At 38.0% G+C, this 25,788-nt stretch overlaps 1 protein-coding gene across 2 annotated transcripts; it reads left to right on the forward strand.

Annotated features, from left to right (window-relative positions):
- Positions 1–500: 500 nt before the first annotated feature.
- Positions 501–13,121, forward strand: HACD1 (3-hydroxyacyl-CoA dehydratase 1). 2 transcript variants are annotated; one of them, XM_021551660.4, is made up of 7 exons: positions 501–638; positions 4,632–4,749; positions 5,936–5,954; positions 6,036–6,124; positions 8,823–8,944; positions 11,324–11,502; positions 12,897–13,121. In XM_021551660.4, exons 1-7 carry the CDS (start codon positions 508–510, stop codon positions 12,977–12,979), a joined length of 741 nt encoding a protein of 246 aa, XP_021407335.1. In that variant the 5' UTR covers positions 501–507; the 3' UTR covers positions 12,980–13,121. The 2 variants fall into 2 exon arrangements, with proteins under 2 accessions (XP_021407335.1, XP_021407336.1); XM_021551661.4 differs by having other exon boundaries at positions 6,042–6,124.
- The last annotated feature ends 12,667 nt before the right edge of the window (positions 13,122–25,788 follow it).

A 25,788-nucleotide genomic window follows, 5' to 3' on the forward strand; every position in this document is an offset into this window, starting at 1 on the left:
CCTTCTCAGGTATGAGCCTTAGTCTTCCTCCTATATTGAGGGTGGTATTTATGGAGACCCACCAGCCTGTCGCGGTCACCTTGGCAGGTCGCTGTTTGGCCTCGGAGGTGGAGGCCTGGGCATATTCCCACCAGTCGGTCTCTGGCCAGACTCCAGGTGTTCTATCTCAGACAGCCATTTCTGCGTTTCCAAGACCTGCGCAATCTTCTGTCACTTTTTCTGAGGTGGGCAGTGCCCGCTGCTGCTGCCCGACGGCAAGGCCAGGTAGCATCCTAGCGGGACCTCCCCGCGGATGGAGGCGCACCGCCCCGCAGGCTCCGGCTGACCCCGGGGGACCCGCGGCGCGGAGGGAGGAGCGCGCAGGGCCATGTGAGCGGCTGGCGGCGGCAGCGGCCCGCGGGGAAGACAGATGGGGTGAGAGACAGCGCCGGGCCCGCTGTCAGCGCGCCGCAGCCCCGCCGCGGGAGCCCCTCCTCCCCGTGTGCGCCGCGCTCCCGGCCGGGAACCATGGCGTCCAGCGAGGAGGACGGAGGCGGCAACGGCGCGGTGGAGGAGAAGGAGAATGGCAAGAAGAAGAAGAAGCTGGGCGCCCTGGCCACGACGTGGCTCATCTTCTACAACGTCGCCATGACCGCGGGGTGAGCGGGCGCGGGCGGCAGCGCGGCGCCTCCGCGGGGCGCGGAGCGGCGGAGCGCGGGCGGCGCGGCCAGGGCCGGGCGGGAGAGCCGGGACGCGGGGGAGCCGCCGGCCCGGGGCTCTCCTCGCCTGCCGAGCATTGCCTAATACGGTGCAGCGCTGCCAGCCGGCGCGTCAGCCCGCGCCCGGCGCGGAGGTTAAGTATAGCCGGGGCCGGAATGCCGGGCGGGGAGCCGCGTCCGCGGCGCGGCCTCGCCGGAGGCGGAGGGGGCTGCTGGCCGCCCGCGGGGCGCCGGCCGCGCTCCTCGGTGCCGCCGGGGCTTCGGCGCCGGCTCCGTGCGCCCTGGCTGTGTCAGAGCGGAGCTCCGGCTCCCGGCGGGCACAGCTGTCCAGGGCCAGCCCGGCCCGGGCGGCGGGCGGGAGCGCGGACCGCTGGAGGCGGAACAGTAGCCCAGGAGATTCATTTTAGCTTGTGCTCCGTGCTGCGAGGCTTTGCGCTGAGGAACGAGGGTATTTATTTTGAATAGCAGATCATAAGAGCAGTCAGCTTTTTGTTGTTAGTCCTCGAAGCGCATATTCTCACTTCTTGAAAATTTTCCCTGTTCGCTAACACGTGGGGGGAAAAACCTCAAGCTATTTATTTCCACATATTTAAAAGAAAGCTAAGAATGAAAAAATTTGCAACTTCTAGTGTGATATTCATCATGAGAACAGTTTTACTTTGGTTGCCCTTTGAATCCCGTAGAGGAGTAAAACTAACGCGCCGCACTTGAGGCAGGAGCTCAAGCACTGCTGGAGAAAGCCAGGAATGTGATGGTAATGGCTTTCTTCTCACTAACAACTGTGAATCTTGAGTATGTATTAAAGTTTGTTCATATATTATTGCAGCACTTTTTGAAAAGTGCTTTTACATGGAGGCTAATGTTACCTCATTGAATTACCAGTCTTGTGCTCCATGTGTGAATTTGCTAATGAACACTGACTCTTGCCACTGACTTTTATATGTCTCTAAAAGATTATCGAACTGTATTAGTTTTGACCTTAAGTGCTGCTTCCTGTCTCCCACTTCTTTCTCTCACGTTTTCCATTAATATGAAAAGAAATTAAGACATACAAAATTGAATTTTTCATGTGGAAGCAGAAAAAAAAGAGATAGGAATAAATTCTTATAATCATTTATGGGTACAGTTTAAGAGAAAAATACATATTTGAAATACGGGTATACTTAACAGAGACACTACACAGCATAAATATTTAACTAGAACAGTATATTTGTCCAGTTGTCCAGACAGTGCAATATAGCAAAATGTTTCTGGAGTTTTAACAAACTAATGCATAACTACATGTTATGTTTCATTTATTAGAATGAAACAACCATTCTAATAAAAAACCCTACAGCTTATCTTTGTTTACAAACAGATTTAAAGGACTAAAATGATGGACCAATACTCGGTCTTGCTGAAAGTCCCAACTGGGACTATTACAGAAAGTATTTTCCATTTCCTGGTGATATGTAATAGTCAGTATGAGGACTTTCCTGAGATCCAAAGTCAAAACCACTGACAGCTGAATAAATCTAGCTATAGAAATTTATGTCCACATAAAGAAATAATTTAAGAAAAATACTTTTGCCATCTTCTGGTGTAGTCCAATGTTACTTCTCTCTGCAACTCTTTGGTTGTGAAATGAGATGCAGAAAATGCCTTGTTAGGTTAAATGTATTATGACTTCTCAATCTAAGTCTCAGACAGAGCTGTTGCTGCCACATTTGTGCTGCCAGCTGGATGTAAACTCACTATCACCTTCCTCTTGTCAAACACTTCACTGTAAAACAGGCAATTCCACTGTGAAAGACTACCAGTGATATTCCAGTAATTCTTTGTTTCCATAGTGGTGGGAGACAACCTGAAATAAATGCACTCATATTTAAAATCCGTTATAAAATCTAAGTAACACTTGCAGGGAAAATTTTGGAGCACTGACAGATCAGATTCATGGGCTTAAAGTAGAAGGGATCAAAGAGGGGAATGATTCCTGCTGTGTGGAGAAGCCTGACTGGCTCTATGTGAGTTTGAAATGCTGTCATGGAGTGCTGGAATGGGGCACACCAAGTGACTGCATAGCAGCAGGAGCTGTTGAGGGGCTGTACTGCAGTCCGTGCCACCCGAGGTGAGCGGGGAGCTCTCAGGATCCTGGCGCCTCTCACCATCTCACAGCACAGTGGACTGACCAAAGAATACTGTTTCCAGGTACCCTGTTTCCAGTGCTAGCCTGTACCTTATGTTTAGGGAGGGCTACAAGAGGATGAGTTAAAATATTCGTCCAAATGTTTGTGTAAATATTTCTCTGAATGTTTATAATCTCTCTGAATCTGTCTCTGAGTATTTCTGAAGCCCTTCTGCTTTGCCACTTGGGCCCTTCCTTAGCCAGAGCTCATGTTGCTGTAGAATATACTTGCTATGGCTTTATGGAGAATCAAATGACCGAGTAATTGCTCCAGCAATTTCAAGAAGACATTAAACTAAAATTTTTGATTTTTACTTTTACCTCTCAAAATAGACATCCATAGCTCTTGTTATACCTATGTTAAAGAATTTTTGTACTTTCTTAGTTTTTTTGGATTGAAACCTGAAGTTTTCAGTCTTCTTGCTTATGCAGTATTTTAAGAATGAGATATAGGTCTGAAAGGCTGAGAGAGTTGGGTTTTTTCAGTCTGGAGAACAGAAGGCTCCAGGCTGACATAATTTCAGCTCCTGAATGGAGCCCACAAGAGAGCTTGAGAGGGACATGTGCCTGTAGTGATAGAATAAGAGTTTAAATAATGGGTTTAAACTGAAAGAAGGCAGGTTTAGATGAGATATTGGGAAGAAATTCTTTACTCAGAAGGTAGTGAGGCACTTGCAGAAGTTGCCCAAAGAACCCCTGGGTGCTCCATTCCTTGGAAGTATTCAAAGCCAGGTTGGATGGGGCCCTGAGCAACCTTGTCTAGTAGAAGGTGTCTCTGCTTATGGCAGAGGGGGTTGATCTCTAAGGTCTGTTCCTACCCAATTAATCCCATGATTAAGGAAGATACAGCACACTGTTTTGAAAATCCTTATGATATAAAAATGGGTTTATTACATGGAAGGAATTTTTCATACCTTGGATTATTTTACAGAGTTTGGGCAGGTGGTGGGATCAACCCACTATTTAGATGTTTATTTTTTATCTCAATTTCCATTCTAAATCTCAATTTAAATTTTATGGCAAATTCTACCATGATTAAAAGATACTGCTGCTTTTTCTTTCTTTTACACTGGAAAGGTTATTAGTTAGCATAATTGCTCAGTTTCCTAAAAAAACCAAAATAAATTCATCCAATCCCCTCAAATGTGCTAGTTGAATATGTTTCTTGAAGTCAGGAGCATAGAACACCCATCTTTCAGCACTTTGGAGTCTGATTTTTAAGTCAACTTTTAAAACATTCCTCAACACTTTGGAAAACATAATTACAGTGGTACCTTAATATGGACAATCACAAACAGGAGCATTAAGATTACTAGTCAGTCCTGAAATCAGTGAGTTGAGAGGCCATGAAAAATGTAAAACTGATTTGCATAAATTCCAGTCCTTTACATTTACAAACTTCTAACCCAAACAGTGACTTTAGTGCCAAGCTCATAGTCAAGGTGCATGAGGATTCAATAGTAAAAATACATAGTCACTGCTGCAGAAAAGTCTGATGGATGGGTGGTTTTGGGGGGCTCCCTCAATTAAGTCAATCCTCAGAAGGCAGCAAGTTATTCTGCATTGTTTTCCAAGTAAAAAGATGAGTGTAATGTTTACATAATATATACTATTTATGTCTATAAAGATATTTTTTGATGATCTAAGAACACCGACAAGTGAGGAATCAAAGTTAATCTGTGAAGAAAAATACTCTACTAAATTATTTATCATGGATGGATATTTTTAGAATTCTAATTTGAAATGTATCCATTCTCTTTCTTTTATAGGTGGCTGGTATTAGGTATTGCCATGGTGCGGTTTTATATACAGAAAGGAACACATAGAGGCTTATTCAGAAGCGTTCAAAAGACGCTTAAATTTTTCCAGACATTTGCTTTGCTTGAGGTAAATTTTAAACATTAGTTTGCTTTACTGGATGCTGCATATGATAGGCAAAACACATTATTATCCTGAATTTAAAATAAAAATATTATATTGGTACTAAAAGTCCTTTTTACTTCATTATTTAATTAAGTTTTGGGGGTGGGGCAAGGTGATTACTTGAAACAAATGGGCACATGTTTTTCAGACTTAATTCTAATATTTCTTTAAATCAGTGCCTGAGAACTGCTTTGATTTGTGAGTATTTAATGCAAAAGGCAAAATCTTGAAGGCATTACAGCCAGCAGATCAGCCCTCTAGTAGATGTCACCATGTCAGAGATTATAGCTTATCTTATATTTTTTATACTGGACTTACTATCCTTCTGTGCCTTTCCTGCTTCTGCTATTTCAAGATGGGATTCATGCACCCCATATAATCCATTGCAACGGGGCCTGTGCAAGGTGTGCAAAATATTCTTTAAATAATACTTTTGCAAACTATGAACTAGTGGCCTCAGTTTTGGTACATCCATGGAGTGAAGCTTTATTGCTGGGTTTATGGACCACTAGCAGTTCTTTCCCAGGCACAACAAAGAATGCCTCATCACATTTTAACTTTTTTTTTCTCACAACATCTCTAGTTCTAACAACTGTTAAAGTCATGTCACTAGCTGCATATAGGCTTTTGTGTTGTTAAACTTTCACCGTAATTCTATTCAAAGCTGCCAAAATAATGAAAAACACTTCATTTGCTAAACATCACTGATGAGAAAATACACTGTATCTAAAGCTTCATAGCTGTCATTGACAGAAGTATAATAATATTATTAATCTGTAATGAATGCAGAACATTTAAAAATTGCTGAATGTTTAGCATTCCTTATGTGACTTCCTCTACACTGTCCTTTAAAGTTCTTCAAATAAGGAAGAGAAGCTTACTAGTTGAATAAAATGCTTTATAAGTATCTAAATGTCTAATATCTACAATTAATTTGGAAAACAAATGTCTTTCATTTGCACAGCTCAGATATTGAGACCATCCCAACACTGATTGCCAGGGCTCTGCCATGTATTTCTTTTTATGACTGTTAATGGGAGACAAAAACCAGAATTGAGCCTAGGTTTATATGAATATCAAAAGGCCATATTTATAGGGTAGCTAGTAACATGCAGCACATCAGTAACCTCTGACTTATTTTTATTTACAGGTAATCCACTGTGCAGTTGGTGAGTTCTTTGTTTTAATTTGTCCTGTAACTAGTTAAAACATGAATTGTGGAACAGAGATAACATGTTTCTCTTTTTAAGGAATAGTTCGCACATCTGTGCTTGTGACTGGGGTCCAAGTGAGTTCAAGAATCTTCATGGTGTGGTTCATTGCACACAGTATAAAACAGGTATGTGTCTGAGAAAGTTATGTTTTGATTGCTTTTAAGGAGAAGCTATACTACAGTTCTCATTTCACAAGGAAGATGAATCCAAAAATTAATTCTGTTCCTGTACATAATGCTTATTTGAGTGCAATTTTGGAAGTTAGGGTTACAAAATAGGGTTTGTGTGATTCTTACCAGGAGACAGAGTCTGGGTCTTAACTGTGAATCAGCAGTGTTTTCAGTATTGTGCCCTCTGTGATCTGCCTAAATTAAATCAATGACTACTCCTATTATTTCCAAGCAAAACTACCCTAGTATTAACAGTTCCCTTTCAAAAATTTTAATTAGCACTTGCTGAGTTAATCTAAATAAAAGGTAAATTTATATCTTTGAATTTATGTCTTGAATTGAGATTTTGCTATTTTTTAAGAAACCTTTTCAAAATTTTAATATTATTGTAATCTTGACATTTTATGACCTCTAGTGTGTCACATAAGGACATGTGTAAATGACAATGGCTTATTTGCCTGGCTTTGGGTGGCTGTTGTAAGGCTAGTGATCCTTTAGCAGAATGAAGCAAGTAGTTCACAACTAGTAAGTAGGACATCAGGTTCAGTTTATGAGGTGTGCTTTCTATGAAAGGCATGTAAAAAAATTAAGTAAAAGGTTTTGTGCTCCTGAATTTCTTCAGCACTTGAAAAGCTGAGCCATTAAACTGTCTCACCAGCAGATGGCATAGACCTTTCTTCTGCAGATAAATTATCCTAGCACCTGCCTCAGTTATCAAATCTTCATTTCATTGCACAAGAGGACTTGTTTTCTACACTGCATCTTTAGCATGGAATAAACTAAATAGGCATTTCATAGGGTTAAATTTTTTGTTCTTCTTTTGCCATGTTGTTGTTCGGTTTTTTGTTTGGTTTGGGTTTTTTTTAGTTTGGTTTGTTGTTTTTTTTTTCTTTTAAGCTAATTCTTTATATTTTTCTGTAAGGCAAAATGTCTCAAAGATTAACAAGATTCTTATATTGAATACCTACATGTGAGCTGGACTATAGCACTGCATTTTGCCTTTTTTTATTATCTGCAGTGGACTAAATCTTAAGCATATTCATCATTTTCTTTTATTTTCTCTGTCTACACTACTGTAGGCCAAGCTGTGTCCAAGAAGAAATACATTTGAATGTATGTCTGGTTGTATTTCATGCTGTTATTGCTTAGCAGTCATGAATGTTCAGGGTCACTTTAAGTGGTGAGAGGTATGTCAGTGATAATAGCCAGAGCCAGACCTCCCCACTTGACTGCAGATTTGCAAGGCAGCAGATAGGAATTCTCTGCATACTTATTTAAAGCTCTTCTGCTTGGATTTAGCACTGTGACATGAATCCAAGTTTGAGTTATCAATGTTAGTCTCTAATTGCATGAGGCAAAGAGCAGCCTAATTCTGTCTTTACCTTTGCTTATTTGTTTGAGTGTCTTTGCACTTCAGTAGCTGCTATTTGATTGTGATTTTGGTGCTATTTTTATGTCTCCATTTTCTTTATGATGTTGGTGAGATTTTTCTGCTAAAATTGCACCACCTTTGACTGACACATTGAGGGTGAAATTTTATGAGCTTACAATTATGAGCTTACAATTCTTCTTGACTTTTGTGTCAAGAGTTTTGGATTTTCAGCATCTTAGAGATATAAGCTTTGACACCATGTTGCATTTTATTTTGGAAAATCATTTACCTTTTTATAATTTTAACAAAACTTGTGTTGCTTTATACTATTTCACAGACATCCCTGGAGTTTTTCAGCTTTCAGGCATAGAAGTGTATTACAAAATTCCTGCCCTCTTAAAGGAAAGAAAATTACTTGTGTGTAATTCTTCCTCACAGAAGGTAGTGTTTGTAATAGATCCCCAGGCGCCTTCTTTGTATTTGGGGACTTTTGTTTATTTGTTCACTCAGAATGAAAAAGAAACGGTGTTTTGAAACAGCAGAGATGTGCTACTTACTGATGAGGCAGTTTAATGACTCAGAACTTATATCTTACACGGGATTGTTGACTGAGTTTACCCAAAGCTCCTGATCTACCAACTACTCTTCATTTAGTGAGCCATCTGTGCTCCAGCTCCTTAACTATCTTAGAGATCCCTGAAGTCTGCCAAACTTGATCTTCTGTGACCAAGTTCCAGTTAGTAGGTTATATAAAGGAATTCCTTTGGTCTAAAGTTTCATGGAGATGTGCATTATATATTGAAGGAAAAGCAAGATAAAAAGTAAGGGAAAATCTGGGAAATGGAGTAGTGAAATGCAAAATGATTAAAAAGTGATTATGAGAACAACATAACTTCCGTAGCAATTTGTTTTTCTTGCTGTTTTGAGGAGGAAGAACATAAACAAATAAATCAACCACAGATAGAAAAGGGATAGTTAGATAGTCTAGAAGAATGTTGGTAGAGAATAAAGAGGAAGAATAAGCATAATTACAGGGTTTTAAATTTGATATTTGCATAATGGATGAAGATTGCTCAGTTGACAAATATCTGTATGTTAGTAAACACATATGATAATGAACAGTACATGGTAATGATTTCAGCATATCACTTTTGTGCCAAAATTTTCTTTCTTTACAAGATATTAGTTCTGTTCTGTATATCTTAAATAGAAGTCTGTTGCAGTTTGCACAGAAAAGAAGCCTAAGGATGAAGAAAATGTTGGTTGTTTATACTTCTGCAGATCCAGAATGAGGAGAGCGTTATTCTTTTTCTGGTCGTATGGACTGTGACAGAGATTACTCGATATTCCTTCTACACATTCAACCTGCTCAACCATTTGCCATACTTCATTAAATGGGCCAGGTGGAGATGTCTTGCACTTGAGTTTCTCATGATTCTGTGCATGTTGGTTTCACGCATGCTGAACTAACACACAGGAGAGCAGATGTTTGAGCTTTGGTTATGTGTCAGCAAAGTGCAAGTCAGTTGCTTTCTGTACTTGGGATCATTGTTGCTTGGTTTAATATGTTAAAAATATTTTAGCTGTGGTTTTGGGGTATGGTTTTTTCTTTGCTTTCTGTGTCTCACCGTTTGAACTCTGCTTTCTCTTACTCTGTTTTTTTTTTTTTCTCTATTTTTGGAGTCATGTTTTAATTTGCAGTATGACTATGATGCTCTGAATACAGTGCCCAAAATTAAGCACCTGTGCTAGTCTTTGTGGATATTAGTTTTTTGAAAATGTGGCAGTTGTTGTCACTCAATCTGTATTATTACTTATATTCATGTAGTGAAGTTAAATACTAGCTTAGTTTAATCCACCAAAAATTGAGTTCCAAATCAAAATTATTTTGATTTTGAAGCATTATTAAGGTTGGCCACTAGATCACGTACACTACAGAGACTCTGTGTGTTTATCAGGAGACTAACTAGAGTAGTGTTCTATGTAGTCGTTATTTGAAAAATACATGTAAGGCAGACATGTTAGAAGAATATCTAACCTACATTCAGTACAGGTGACTCTTATTTAAAAGGGTTTGTTATTTTCCTTTATTTTTATTTTATAGGTTTGATGCTTCTAATGCGCTTCTTTGATGTGTCTGATATTTATGTCCATTCTTATAAAACATTTCCTTTTTGCTAGTGCCTAAGTGAGAGACTTGTTTAAGCACTAAATGACAATCTTAAAGATAGTCAGATTGGCTATCATCAGTAGCTTTTTATACAGACTTCAGAAAGAGAAATGCACTCAGATTACATTGACAGTTAATAATTTTTGCCATCAGGTCTGTGTCCCTGGAATAACAGATTTTTTTTTCCTTAATATAGACAGTAGCGAAAACCAACATTGTCACTGAAGAGACAAATGGTGAAATATTAATATAAACAAATAATTTGAAAATATATTATTTTTTTCATAGACTCTAAAATATCCCATCAAGATTCATAGATAAGCAGCACAACTGAGCATGAATATAGTACCAAGAGAGGTGGAATTTCTGATCTTTAGCTTATAACTGCATAGAGACAAATAATATGTAAGGTATTAGTTCCTTCTTATCTAATCTGCATTCTTCTTGGTGCTGCCAAGCAATAAGACAAGAGGCAAAGGGCAGAAACTGATGCACAGGAAGTGCCACCTGAACATGAGGAATAACTTCTTTACTGTGCAGGTGACTGAGCACTGGAAAAGACTGTCCAGAGAGACAATCCAGTATCTCCCTCACTAGAGATATTCAAAAGCCATTCGGACACAATCCTGTTCCATGTGCTTAGGATAACCCTGCTTGAGGAGGGAAGTTGGACCAGATGACTCATAGTGGTCCTTTCCTACCTGAACTATTCTGTGACTCCCCATATCTGTGAGTCTTCTAAGCCCTTCTGCTTCTAGAAGGATTTCATGCTTAGTTGCTGTTGTTTTGGATCTCATTTCTTTTGGTCAGGGAGTGCACATTGTACCTTTCTGTCTGTGTGACAGCTCTCATTGCTGTTCCCTGTATTAACTGGAGAATTGTTCCATAGGAGAACCTGCATATCCATGGTGCACTGTGTGCAAAGACAGCACGTGGCCTATTGATTACAATTTTCATGTTGTCACTGCCTATCTGCCCTTTGGCATTCAAACCACATTTTCTTTCAGCTGGATGCTTTGCCTTTTATTTGAACATTATCTCACTTTAAAATGGATCTGATAAGTTTCTGGCACTGTAATTTTCTTTTCTGTTTTTATTCCAATTTCCATTAGTGGTAAATGTAATATTTCTATGTTGTAGTGAGTAAAACAGGCCACTAATGTTTTTCAACATTGTCATTATCTTCAAAAAATTTGTAGTACATACAGTTTACCCAGTGTTGCTGCACTGTGATGAAAATATGTAGGACCATCTGAATCTGACATTCAGTCCTGGTCTGAATCCTCTCAGTGAAAACAGGAGTAAGAATAGTACATTCTAAAAAAAATCATTATTGGAGACTAAAAATTTGAGGGTTGTTTTACTAGAAAGACATAAAAACATTCTGATACTTCACTGTTTTATAAACACTGAAGAATGCATTCCCTTGTCAATCTAAGCAACACTACCGAAAGTAACTGAAACTGATATTTGGTGTCAAGTCAGGATGTGATTCCTGATTCTGGAGTAGGAACTAGCTTAATACATTTCTAAGCCACTAATAATAACAAGAGAAAATCCTAAATTTATTGGGTGTTTCTCACAAGATTTGTTTTTAATTTTTTCAATGCAGATACAACTTTTTTATCATTTTGTATCCTGCTGGAGTTGCAGGTGAACTGCTAACCATATATGCTGCTTTACCCTACGTGAAGAAAACAGGAATGTTTTCACTGAGACTTCCCAACAAATACAACGTCTCCTTTGACTACTATTACTTCCTTATTATTGTCATGTTCTCCTATGTGCCATGTAAGTACTGTTTAACTGTAGAAACATTTTAACATCGTAAAAATCAATCTTCAGCGATGCTATAGAACTGCCTGTATTAAAATTTGCTTAGCACTTTCTACTGTAAAAGCCTGTTTTCTGTTGTTCCAAGGTTTACTGTGCTTTAATTGGTTTGGCTGACATTTTGTGTCCTGTGATCTGCTTAGGAGCATAATCTGTCTTAAAAATTTCAATGAAAATGCTAGAATTATTTCTCAGACTTGGATGAAGTAAGAAAAGTTTTTGCTTACACACAGGAATGTCTGTAACTGTGTTGCTGTGGCTTTTTACTACTAATAACTATTTACCTTGAAAAAATCATCATTCAAGCCTGCTCAGGAAAAACTTGAATCAGTATTCTCTAAGATTTCATTTTCACAGAAATCAACCTCCCCACCATGTGAACATCTGCAGTCCCTGGTTTAATCACTTTGTCTCTGTAGTTATGCATGCCAGAAGCCATGGATGTAACAGTAGAGAGAGCATCTGTCTTTCACTTCCAGTGTTATTTCCACTGCTACCTAATCAGTGAAGACAAGGAGAAAGCAACCTGATATACCAGATATTCCACCATGAATAGGGCTAGACCAAACTAGGCAAATGTAATATTTTAAATAATATTAATAATAGAATATATAATATTTTTTAAATAATCTGTACATTGAGGCAGCAGATTAGAGAGAAATTGCAAAGCAGGAAAACTGAGGTTAAAGGCTTGGTGATCTGCATTCATGAAAGGTATTCATTTGAGAAGGCGACATTCAATATGGATTTTTACAATATGCACACACACTTAAATTTTTTGTCCCAAAAAGGCCATGAAGGCCAACAAGAGAGATTTACGTCAACAAAAAATATTCTCAGGTGTGATAATTTACTAACAGTTTAACATCTGTTTATATAACAACACTTCAGGAATAAATCCAGTTTTCTAGCCATTAAATATAAAGCTCGACTCTGTCAGTAGGACAGTAATATAATAGATGACAGAGGGACAGCAAAGACAGATCTCCTTTCTTCAGACTTGAACAAACAGGGTAAATTTGTATCCTCCTCCAAGTCTTCAAAAATGCTTGGGACAAATTTGAAGTCTTCAAGCACTACCAAAATGTGGTTAAATCCTTTTTCTACAAGGAAACTGTTGGAGTGAAGTTCCTTGAACACAGGGTATTTATTCAGGGATAAATGAGCTTTAAGTAATTATTGTTTTTTAAATCACTGCAATGTTCAGGAATTGTTTTTATTCACCTTAATCAACTCAACCAGTGTGTGCCATAATTTTTACTCAGTTCATCATTCTGTAAAATAGTGGTTTTCCATTATGTGATATGTTGAATTTTTCCATCTAATTTGCTTTCTTTTGTGCTTTGATTAAGTATTTCCACAACTCTACTTCCACATGCTGCGGCAGAGAAGAAGGGTGCTTCATGGAGAAGTGATTGTGGAAAAGGACGATTGAATCACGCTGTGTAACCATGGTGCTTTTAGTGGAAAGGAAAAGAAGAGAGGGTAAAAACCCAAAACTTCCTCTGACTTTTCTGAGTCCAAGTTTTAAAACATGGAACAAGAATAAACAACTGTGCCTGTGCCTGTGGACTGTATTATTTTTGCAATTAATATATTTTGAGACCTACCTTTTCATCTTCAGAATCACTTTGGTTTTTAATTGTTTATTTCTTCAAATAAATATTTTATTATTTTCAATAGGTTGGCAAATAGCTTTAAGAATAAGAATAGTTGGCTACTGTGCCTTCTGTTCTGAAAGTTCTGTTATGACCTGTAGTCATTATTAAGGAGAGAAGAAGAGTTACAAAGTTGTACTGAAAGTGAGTCTTCTGGAAATCAGAGTGTAAATTAGGTAATGATGTTTTTCATAGACTAGGTGAATTGAATGGTATTTAAGCTTTATATTACGTAATACCTTTCCAATTATAAGTACTGTAGCACATTATTTAACATGTTTTGAATTACAGTATCACATGCAGAGTTCCAGGACTTTTGAAAATAGTGGAATTCTTAATTGTCAGTGCGAATTTAGACCTCCCTGTATTTTCATTTGTAATTTTAAAGATACTTAGGGTAATAGATATAATATTATCTGGTTAAAAGTTTGTGCTGAGGAGAAGATAGGATGTACCTACCTTTCTCTAGTCAGTGGCTGGAATGGGACTCATTCACAGAGCAAAGCTGATTGTCAGCATGTTTCCTATGCTACATTTAAATTATATATGCAGAAAAATCAGTATTGCATTGAAAATCTGTAGCTTGTGAGATATTTGACTTCTCTTCAATAGCTCAGTGGGATAAAATATATTTAAAATGGCATCTTAAAATATAAATTTTGCTTTGATTCATCCCATTGGGCAATTATAATTGCTCCCTCCCCATTAATTGTTTATACTGTGTTGACCTAATTCTATTTCTTGTCTTCAATAATCTGCAGGAAGGATGTACACTATATTGATAGAAGTTACAGATGATATTACACTATATGATTCTTGAGTGGGACAGGTCCAACAAATGAGATTTTTATCTAAGAGCCTAGCAGATTCAGAGAAAAGGTGATGCATTTGAGGAAACTTGGATACTTAGTGAGAGAAAGAAAATTGAAATGTAGTAATGTGGTACAAAGCTTTGAAAATGTAGGCAACAAACCTGTCTTGTTTCTGGCTTCACTGATGTCAAAAGAAGTGTATACATATGTGGGAGAGCTGCATCAGGCAGCTGTAAATCAGAATACTTGTGGTTGCTGAGGTAATTTCTGTAGTACAGTCTTATATTTTGGCTGCCTCAGGGATGAAGCATTGGATAATCTGAAAGCTCAGAGAACAGTAACAAAACTTGTTGAAGTGAGAAAGAAGTCGGAAAGATTGAGTTGCTAATATGTGTAATCTATGATAAATACATGGAAAAGCTTTTCTAAGTATGGAGGTAGCTATGATGAATTTGGAACAAGGTAAAGAGCCGATGAATATCAGAAGAAAGATCCTATTGATTAGGTCAATTACAGAATGACACAGTAGTGCTTATCGATGCATGCAGTGTCTTGGAAGGGTTTCAGTTAAAGCTGGCAAGAGATTGAACTACATATTTGAATAGGCAGTTTCCATTTTTAGCTTGAATGATATAGCTTTTTTGAAATGTGCAGATATGCCAGAATAAGGTGTATCAAGTAATTTAATAAAAAAAGCAAGGATTTGCTATATCCCTAACTTTTAAATTCCATGTTGTGCCTTGGATTGTCATATTTATGTATGTCTTCATTACGTAAATGAGTTTCCTTTTATGTGACAGGTGCACAGTGGACTTGAGACAGAAGAGTTGTACTTCTTTAAATTTTAAAAGGTGTAATCTTTATATTCCTTAAATTTCACACAAGGTGCTCTAATTTAACTTACTTCTTCTGTTTTATATGCAGCTAAAATTATTAAAAGTTTAAAATATAAATTACATTTACAACACTGAATCACAAAATGGTTGTGTTACATATGTTCAGACTATCAGTTGTATGTGTGCAACATTCTTTCAGTACTGTTTTATAAACTATGAGGAACATATTGGCAGTTTGGGGAAATATATCTCCATTAGCAAACAGAATAGTGTGATGAAATATGAAAAACTAAGATTAGATTAAGTTCTGTGTCTCTTTTTACTGTCAGGGCAGCTCACTGAAGACCATAGCTATCAATTAATTGAAAATGCATTGGATACTTAATGATGTGATTTTGAAATCCTTGATGAGTGTATCCTGTAGATAGTATTCTTTCTAAAGGGCATACTTGCACCATAAAACAAACTGTATTATATTTGTTTGCATTGTGCCTTAATGATATTATCATATCTTAATCAAGGACCTATTTTTATATCCTTTTGTACATATGAAATGAAAAAAAAAAACCAAAAAACACAACTCTTTGCTACAATCTTGGGTTGCACTTCCTTAAAGGAACAATATACAAGGTAATGATACAATTTCAAACTGGATTTACAGCTACAAAATAGTCTCGCTAAATAATGCATTAATAAAAGTAAAGCTAAAAATTGCTTACAGTATCACATTCAATGTTTCATTGACCAGAGAGATTGCCATGTAGATTAGTTTGCATGGCATTTACCTAAAATAAGCAACATGTTCTTTTCTTACTCCTGTTTTTTGACTGAAACCTTTCACTGAAGCCTCCTTTTCACAGAAGCAGTAAGGTTGGAAAAGACCTTCAAGGTCACCAAGTCCAACCTTTGACTGAACACCACCACATCAACTAGACTATAGCACTAAGTGCCATGTCCAGCTGCTTCTTGAATGCTTCCAGGGATGGTGACTCCACCACCTCCCTGGGGAGCCAGTTCCAATGCCTGACTAGCCTTTCCATCGAGAAATTCTTCCTGATGTCCAACCTGAACCTCCCCTGATACAGCTTGAGGCCTTTTCCTCTTGTCTGGTTGCTATTCTGTTAACATATCTTCTGCAATGTAATGAGAATTGCAGGTAAAATCTTCTTGCTATTGACTTCAGATGAGCTGGGATTTTATCCTAGGTAGCTTATTTAAATTTCAACATACCATCTTGAAACATTTAATTAACCTGCCAAATGGACGTTAAAACTTAAGTATGATTTTCATATGGTGCTCTCTTTCCAACTTCTTTTTACATCTGTCTTTTTTGTCTTCCTCTCTGCAGTATTCCTAGTTTTCTAAAGCATTTAAACCCTCCTGCTTTTGTAAGATGAGGAATGTATTAAAACATCAGTATCTCTAATGTTTTCATGTAGTCTTTTACAAATTGTCCTTATAAAGATATTTTCTTACTTGTTCTATATAGGCCTTCTGAAATGAATTCATATAAAGCATGACTTTATGGAACTTTTTGACTAGCAGTATATAGAAATAGGGAGATTCCTTTTAATCAGGTCACTTTTCCTGCTGTTGGTAGAAACAGAAACTATCTTTTGTATAAACTCTACCTGAAAGCAGTTGGATTTCTTGAGGTTCTTCCCAGCACTCACATACTGTGAAAAGCTGTTTTGGGTTGTTTCACAGCTCAGCCCAGAATGTTTGGAGGTCAGATCCCAGCTTCAGGGCATGGGCAACAGCAAGGAATGTGGTGCTGAGGTATTGCATCTTCTGCGTTATCTGGCCAGGGTCACTGAGGCCGTGGTGAGCAGTAGTTGAGAGATGTAATTTCTCCCACCCTGCAGGATGTGAGGGGAGAAGAAGCTCAATGAGCTGTCATTGCCACCTGCTGAGGGAGCTCAGGGGATCAGGCAGGAGTATCTCTGTGCACAAAGGGTGTGTTATGGAGAGGGCTTTCCCTCTCCACTCAGCTGTGGTTTGCTGTCTATTAGCCTTGAGATATACAGGTCTGCCAGGATGGGCATGGCACACCAGTCTCAACAGTGCAGTTCAACTTAAACTGCCTTGGAGAAATGGTGCAGGGTGCTGTTTCTCATTCCCATTGAACATAGCATTTAGCCTGGTTCATGTTCAGGGATAGATTGCAAGTCTAGTTAACAGGGAGATGCACGGAGACCTTTTCTGTGACCAGATTGCAATATGTGCATTTTAAATCTAGGTCTAGCTACTGCTTTGATTGTGGTACTCTCAGTCTTCACTGTAGCTTACTTCAGAGGGTATTTGGATATGTATATGGTTACTAAATAAACCAGAATGAAACCAATTCACAATTGTTATAATAATTTATCATTTTAAATTAGTTTAAATTATACTAACAGTTTTTGAATCGAGCTCTTGCTTAATCTGCCTTAGAAAGAAAAAAGAAAGGAAAGTTAATACAAATAAATGTTCTGCACTAGGCAGTAGGGCTTCATAAATCAAAATTTTCAGGCAGGCAAACTGGCTGCATTTCATAAAAGATTTTTTAAGTGTTTTTTTTAAGAAAAAAGGTGAAAGCTTTTCTGGAAAATCAAAGTTTATTTAATAATGTATATTTTAAAATGTGCTGAGACTTACTGTATTATTTATTACGAGTTTACAATTTAAATTCATGCTGAACCTGCAGTTTTTCTAGATGATTAACTGTATCTCATTAAAATGTTTCATTCTGTGTTTGTTACAACGGCTGTTTAAAAAACAAGCTCCCCATTTTTCTGCAGAGCTCTGTGTTCTTTTTCTCAAGTGAGTTGCACTCCTGTTCCTGCCTGCAATGCTTTGCCAGGCTGAAGTGGCAGGTTTCAGTTTGCCAAGGGCAGCTCCATGAGCTTGCTGCCAGGAGGGCACAGCTCCACAGTGGGTGGCACTCTCAGGTCGGTGTCCCCGCTGTGCCACCGCTGCCGTTCTGGGGTCTCAGCGCCTTCAGGACTGCTGGCTCTGCAGATGTCCCCAGCTGATTCGTCCCTTTGGCTTCCCAGATGGAGAGAATTCAGGTCAGAAAAGCAAATCTGACAAGTGAGAGCTGTCCCGAGAGAAGTGTGGAGAACTGGATGTTGGGTGACTCCAGCCCTCTCTAGGACGTTGCTGTCAATTTGACGCCTGCAGCTGGTAGTGGCTGGTGATGTACAGCACTTTCTGTGTCATGTTGTACCACCTGAAACATGTTGTCCTTTTATTCATACTCTCCTGCCTCTCTGTTCGGTCTTGAATGTATTTGAATGTCCTTTTCAGTTTATGGATTTGTAAAAGTGTAAGTGCAGAAAATTTATCTAAGTGTATAGAATGTGTATGTATAGAATTGTACTTGAAGTTTCTTAATAATGTAAATGCACTGCAACTGCTTATTATTGTTATTTCTTCTAATATGGATTATCATTAGAAGTTTACACGGACAGGAAAGCAACACAATATGATACGTCTAATAACTTATTTATTTTCAAAACTTACAATATTTTTTTGATCTATAGATTCAGATATTTGTTTTAGTGACTGTTAATACTGTAGAAATTAATCATCAATTAAAAGACATATTTTAAACTTTGTTCTAGTTGATTTTTTAAACTTTTTTTAGCGTGTAGAAGTCAGTTCATATAAACATTCAGCATATTACACCAGAGTAGTATGTTTACAAATAATATACTTTTTTATTTAGGATTATTTCACAAATTAATCTTGAGGTCCCCTGTAACAAATTTTTCTTAAGAACCCCTATTTATTCTTATCTAGACAGCCTTTTCATGTTTCTTAAAATATATTCCATAAAAACCAGCTAGGTTTGAGTAGTAGTAATATTGGTTAATCAAAGAAGAGCAGAAAACACAGGGCATTCAGGAGAATGCCAATATGTATGAAAAAAATGCACTACAATGATCCTGAAATAGATACTCCAGTAGTAGATGTGTCAGTGTTTTGGAACAGGACTTTTTTTGGTATTAACCTTTGAGAGGGGTGGAGACAGAGAACATCCTCTGTCTGTCATTTGCTATGTGACTAACAATGACATTCCAGCTATGAGGATTTCGTTGCCATGACAGTATGAGAAAGCAGTTTGTGAGCATTCACACCTACTTCTTTTGAATTAGGAATCAAGTGGTTGTAACCCCAAGAAGCTTAACTGCATATAAAGCTTAAATCCTGTTAGTCATATGTATTATGATGGAGATGTAGATCTCCTAATCTGGAAGTCACAGAAATGGTCTTCTGATTTAAATTTACAGGACAGGATTTACGTGTCCTGGCCCTTTACCAAGGTTAAGCCAATTCAGATTTCTATGGAAGCTGGTGGAAGAATATCCACTGATCTCAACAGGAGTGTGATGGGACGTAGATATTCGTGCATTCTGTTCTGTGTAGTTCTGGATTTACCAGGGAAAGAGTGAGCTGTAGCCTTCCTGTTAGTACTGTCTTGGATGTGGTGCATTATCTGTTCCATGGTGGCACACTTCCTCCCAGCTTTGCAGGGTGCCCAACACTGCTCCCTGCAGAATGCTCCAGTACACCTGAAAATCTCCAGTGGTACACCACTATTGCATTATACTGATTTGAATTCAGCAGAGTTGTAGAAACTCCCTCACATATCAACATAAATGTCTTTAATTTCTGAAATTAATGTAGGCCCAATGAGACATCCTATTAAAAATAGTCAGGGTAGGTCATCACTCACAGCTGCTTGGACATTCCTAGCTTGAAATGCTGCCATCACTGAACAACTTTGATTTTCATGTATAATCTCTTGGTGGTTTGTGCTCATACCACATTTATAAGATGGCATTTTGCCTGCCCTTAAGTGGCTGTTCCAGATTTGATAGAACAAATTGCAAATGACAAGCAAGAAAAGACTCAAATGGCTGTACTGTCCCACACACCAAGCAGCCTCCTGTGCTCAGAAGAGAATCCCAAATCCTGGATGTGTAGTAACATTTCCATGCCTTTTAATTTATCATGTATGAATCTGAACAGTATAATATATATCTTCAACTCATGAAGAAAGGAAACAAATTTTGTTACCAAAGACATTACATTAAAAGTGAGTTACATTTTATTCTCTAAATTAAGTCTGGGGAGACCATTAAGGTTGAGATTCATTTAGTGACAAAACAGATACAGTATTGGGGAGGTTGCAGCCAATGCTTGCTGCCAACAGAAAGCAAGTATTTAACATTACTTCTGTTTTCATTCAAAGTGAGGTGATATTACTGAGAATAAAAAAAAATTGAATTCTTGCCAGAAGGAGTCTTTACAGTGATCATCTCTGACCAGGGCTCAATTAATTTAACTTTCCAATCTCTGTATTATATCCAGCCAACTCTTAATGAAAGAGTTTTGTCTCTAGAAAAAAACCTGAAAACAATTCCTCTAAAGGTTCTTAAATAGAAAATGTCTTTAGATTTCATGAGGTATAACATTCTCATTTAACATTGAACATTTTCACATGCTTGAGAAATGTTTCTTTAAATAATTTGAAGATTTAGTATTTATTTATTTTGTTCTCTGTTCTTACTACAATAATAGAATGCTTGAAAAGGTGTTGGAAATGTAGAGAACAATGCCCACATGCTAAATATGCTGGTATTGGATCTTTAAAAAGATGATCATAGCTCAGGGTTGACAGAAAGAAAGCAGAGGCACAAACTAAATGGAAATGGAAAGAGTAGCTTAAATGGAAAGAGTAGCTGAAATACCACACCTGCATGTTCAGCTCTGTTTGATCCATAGGCAGTGTCCACTGCTGTCTATTAACATCACTGTGTTCATACTTGCTACAGAAGTTTTTGGATTTTTAAAATCAATCTACATTAGTTACTGGTGATAGAAATATGTCATTGTTATGTGCAACTTGAGTTGGAAAAAAGGAAAAAAGAGGGCATAGTATTTCCATTTTGCAATCCTTTTAAATGGAAAGATTGTCTTAAGAGCCATATTAGGCAGTATTGCCATGATATTTTTATTTTGCTTTAAAACCAAATATAAGCTACTTTTTAGATTATTATTTTCCCACAATTTCTTTGCTGTGTAAAAATGAGTCTATGGTCTTGGTGATTTTCACAGTTGTCTCAGGGTCCTGCTATTTTACAGGTCAGCAGTAGTCTGCAACTGGAAGAACACTTCATTGTGATATTCCTAAATTGGTGCAATGGCTTCAATCTTTAGGAATAACTTTAACCTCCCAAAAATTGCAGGATGAAGACAAAATATTCTATACTAGTATCTTTTATGTATGTTCTTGCCTCCAAAAAATGTCTATTATGTGTGAATGGGTCTGTGTCATTTGTTTACTTGTTTTTTTGTTTCCACCTGTATAGTTACTTAAAAACTAATTACACCCTTGCCTACTGAATATGAAGTCAGTGGACTGTGTTGGTTTCAGATAGGAGAGTTCCTTGAACTTATGACAAGTCTGTAGTAAACTTCCTTGATCATTAGCTCTAACTCTTAGCTGCAAATAATTGTGGGAGAGATACCATGACTTCAGCTTCTGTCTGAAGTGAGCATTATACTTCAGAATATCTTTCTGAAGGCATTCAATGTTTAAACATGGTTCTCTTTTGTTATGCTTCCTTCTAATCTGTGCAGGATGCTGACAGAGAGGGAACAGTCATGATGTCTCCTATAAATTATGTCAGGTTGTTGTTCTCTTTTCACTCCCCTGGCTCATTTGAACACTTGCTGCAATCCTTGAGCTGTTAGACTGCTCTAAATTGGAGGTAACTCAATCACCTCCCTCTGGTCTGTAAAGCATTCAGGGTTAGACTATGCAGAGGGCAAAAAGCCGGCAGAGAACAGTGTGACTGTGTACTGGGTGAAGGCTGAGTGGCTTTAGCCATGTGCCATGTGTAGTATGTAGGATGTATGTTTAGGGAACTGAAAAGGAGACTGTTCCTGAGTCACTGACTCCTGGAAGGCTGCTGTGCTTGTGACTGGAACAAACTTGCTGTTTTGCCTTTGCTGTTGAGAAGACACATGAGACATGCTTCGCTGATGAGAGGCATGATTTATATATCTACTCTTGGTTTTCAGTTCTGGGCACACTGTGTGCCTGCAATTTGCATGGTTCTACATGTTAAAAGAATTAACACCTCCTGCCAGTGTTTTAATGTAGTTTAATTCTGAGATGTCAAGACCTTCTTGGAAGAAATAACACCTTGGTCTGATCTGATTCCATCTTGAGAGCACAAATGTCTCAAGGAGTAGAAGTAAATCTATTTAGGGTTTTGGGTGCCCTCCATAAATAGTTCTGGCAGCTCATTCAGTCCAGTCTCCCATCTTTCTGATGTCATCTTCTCCAGCAAAATCTGTATTTTCTAATTCTTCCTGCACTATGAAATCTCATTATACAAAATAAAATATGTATGAAAGAGAAATAGGAGGTGAGCCAGCTATTGAAAATCTGGGACCTCTCCTTCCCTACTGCAGTCTTTTGTGACAGTTGTGGAAGGAATATCAGACCAACAATTTTGAGGAACAACAAAACTGTTGGTCACCAACAATGGTCTAAAAGTTTCCTGACTGAAACTGTTTGAGAGGAGTCTGCTCAGGGATATGTTTCTTATAAGTGCATGCTGAGAATTTCAGTCACAAGCCCTTTTTCCCAAGGCAATCTTTTTGCTTTAAGATGATTGTGTGTACTCCAGAAGTGGTGCTTAAACCTTCAAGGTATCTAGTGCTAGTGCTAAAATTTCTACCTTTCAAAGGCTTTAACCTTTCTGTGATTCACTTATACTCCCATTACAGGCTCATAGTGTCCCTCCAGTGATGATCTTTCTTCATTGTGTATTTCTTATTTTCTTGAGACTGATGTATCTAAAAATATTCACAGCCCAAGTAGAATTACCTAGTATTTCCTCTGGTAAGAAGGTTTTTACCCTGTATTTGGTGATTGTAAGCATGGAGGTTTTTTAATCAAGACATGCTTAGTTTCAAAGCTGTGTGATATATAGAACAAATCTTAAATTGGAGGAAGGGGTTAAATTACTTCATTATTTACTTGAACCCCTGAGACTAACAGGTGCATATTGGAAAAGATAAGGAGACATGTTTAAAGTCAGCTGCAGACAAGCTATTATTTCACTATGTCTAACCAGTGTCATCCTGTACAGCTCCTCTTCTATGAGAAACTGAGAAATAATTACTTTGGAACTACCCTGAGCTCTAAATAGCTGTTATTCTTTAGGTACACTACCTACCAAGAGGTTTCATCTGCAAATAATACCTCTTGAGAAAGTACGCAGGCAGGATGTGATAATTTACAAAAGCCCTTAAGAGATTGCAATTTGAAATGTCACAGCTGGGTACGTTTGCAGTTCACAGTAGGTTTGGAGATACAGATCCTGAGGCCAGATCTTTTGCTGCCATGCCTCAGTAGAATCGTGCTGACTTACACAATTTTCAAGACTTGATTTTCAAAACAGCTTTCCTAAGAATAGTTCAAAATTTGAATAGGTGGTACATGTCAAATGGTGATGTTTTTCTTTTTTTAATTTAGAAGAATTTTAATTTATTTTACAATTTTTTTAAATAAAGCTGGAAACAACGAGGGATTTTCTTCTGAACCAGCTTTAGAATAAACATTTATTTGAGTAATAATGTGAAAATGCATTTTTGGCAGGAAATGGCATTATTTTCCTAGGAAATTCTTGGCTAGCGTGACCTCCAAGTCCTGAGACTGTGGATGGGGGTACAGGGAGGAGGGTGAAAGGAGGTGAATGAAAAGGCACATTGCCTCCCCAGCTCTGAGCAGCCAATGGAGGCTCTCACACCAAGACAGCTGGGGAAGCAGAGTGGCCACAGGGGGCAAGAGACACCTGTAACAGTGGTCATAAAATCTAGACAAAAGATTTCATGAGTCTTCTGCCCATCAAAAAAATAAGGTAACACTGCTGGAGGACAAGGGATAAAGGATTAATTAATCCCCAATTTGAGAAGAATACAGTCTCATTCGATGAGATTTCATTGTCCTAATTTTACCTCATTCTGTTACTGACTGACTAATCTTTTGTTCTGAATTAATGTTTCCTTCCTATAAAAAGCAATGTGATGGAAACTTCTTTTGTCTTTTCATACATCTGTTCTCTTTCCTAGTGCTTTTGACTTGATATTTGGAGAACAATGGCAGGAATTTGAATGGAAAGTAACGTAACTCCTTCTTCCTGTGTTTTTACTGGAAATCCCAAAAGGAGTGGTTGGCTTGTTCTGTGCATCAAAAAATTAACCCTGATTCCCCTTAGCTCTGTACTGAGAAAATTCTCTTGGGTCCATCTGAAAGACCCACACAGCTACTCCCCTGAAGCCTTTCGGTATCCCTGAAGTGGAGTTTCATTAGAATCCAGCTATTTGAGTTTCACCTCTGCCAAGGATTTGGCTTCAGACTCTGGTAGCTTCCAACACCTGCTGATGCAGGGGCGGGCCTTCGAAAGGAACCAGCTACTGCCATGAATCTGGGCTCTTGCAGTAGTTCGTGCTTGCAGTCTGGAGTGTAGATAGAGTTAAAATAATCCCTGTTCCAACAGTTCACCCATCTCATTTTTACCACTGTGCCCTCTGGTAAGGATGATTGACTGTAAGAACCAAATTTTGTTCTCAGAAGCTTAGAAAGAGGCTTAACGCTGTGACAGACAAGAAACTTTCTAAGAAAATGAAGGACAAAATGACAACAAGAAAGGTTTACAAAGAAGGAACATGGGACTTAACAGCAGTGCACAGAAAAAACAAGCTAGTTCCAAAGTATAAATGCTGATCTTGGATGTCTGAGGTAAACAGAGAAGGTTTCCATGTTTCCCAGATTTTTTTATGACACCTAATGTGGATAAGATGGTCATTTGGTGGGAATTCATGTAGTGCCAAGAAAGTGCAGTTGCTGGTTTACAGCAAATGATACGTGGCCCTTTGTGTCTATAACCCACATCATGGGTATTTCACTTTATCAGTTTAAGTTTTCTAAAGTGTATGTCTCTAGATCATTCTTTGGAAAGCTGAAAGAAATCAGTGGCTCCCTCATTTCATTGTACTTGGCCTTACTTGGTTTAAGGCTATAGCAAATACAATTTTTCCTCTCTGTTATATGTGAGTCCTTTCTGATACTGAGAACATTATGTTGTCTTCACAAAGGATTGATGCTGTTTATTGGACATAAAACTAAAGGGGATGCTAAAAACAATTATAATAATACAGTATCTGCAGACAAATGGCTTTTCTGACACAAAACAACAAAATGAGTTATTGCTCTAAGTGTCAATTAATGCTTTTAAGATGCTTTAATTGTACAGTATCTATTTCAGACTCATGAAATGTAAAAGTAATTTGGGCTAAAAGAAGATATGATTCACAGTCGATATGTAACTGTGACTTGACAAGGGGCTTAATAGCTGCCTGAGGGAGATCAGAATGTGTGATAATGAGAATCTAGCAGAAAAACACATCATGGAACTGAACTGCAGAGTTTCCCTGGGTAAATGGTGTCAGAGCTGGTCACGCTTCTACAAGGCAAAAAGGCAGAAGCAGTCAGTGACTCTGCAACCTTGGAGTTAGTTACAAAGTACTTATTTTTGAAGTAAATACATGTATTCAACCTTGGAGTTAGTAACAAAGTACTTATTTTTGAAGTAAATACATGTATTCATTCATAGTCATATTAATATAAAAATGTACATCCTTTTTTTTTTTTATGCAGTTTGGTGAAATGCATTTTAGCATGACAGAGAAGTGGGATCATAATAATAACTTCAATTTACTGTGCTCCGTTGTCTATTCATGTCCCTTGCCAAGTCCTTTCTGAAAAGCTGTAAAAAAATTATTTGCTGGCTTAGGTTTAGACTTAACTCTGTTCCTTTCATTGCTACTGTACTCTTCTCTGCAGGGGATCGTTTTACATTTTCTTAATTGCAG

The sequence above is a fragment of the Lonchura striata genome, chromosome 2, assembly GCF_050655825.1.
Source record: "Lonchura striata isolate lonStrDom1 chromosome 2, ASM5065582v1, whole genome shotgun sequence".
Taxonomy (NCBI): Eukaryota; Metazoa; Chordata; class Aves; order Passeriformes; family Estrildidae; genus Lonchura; species Lonchura striata.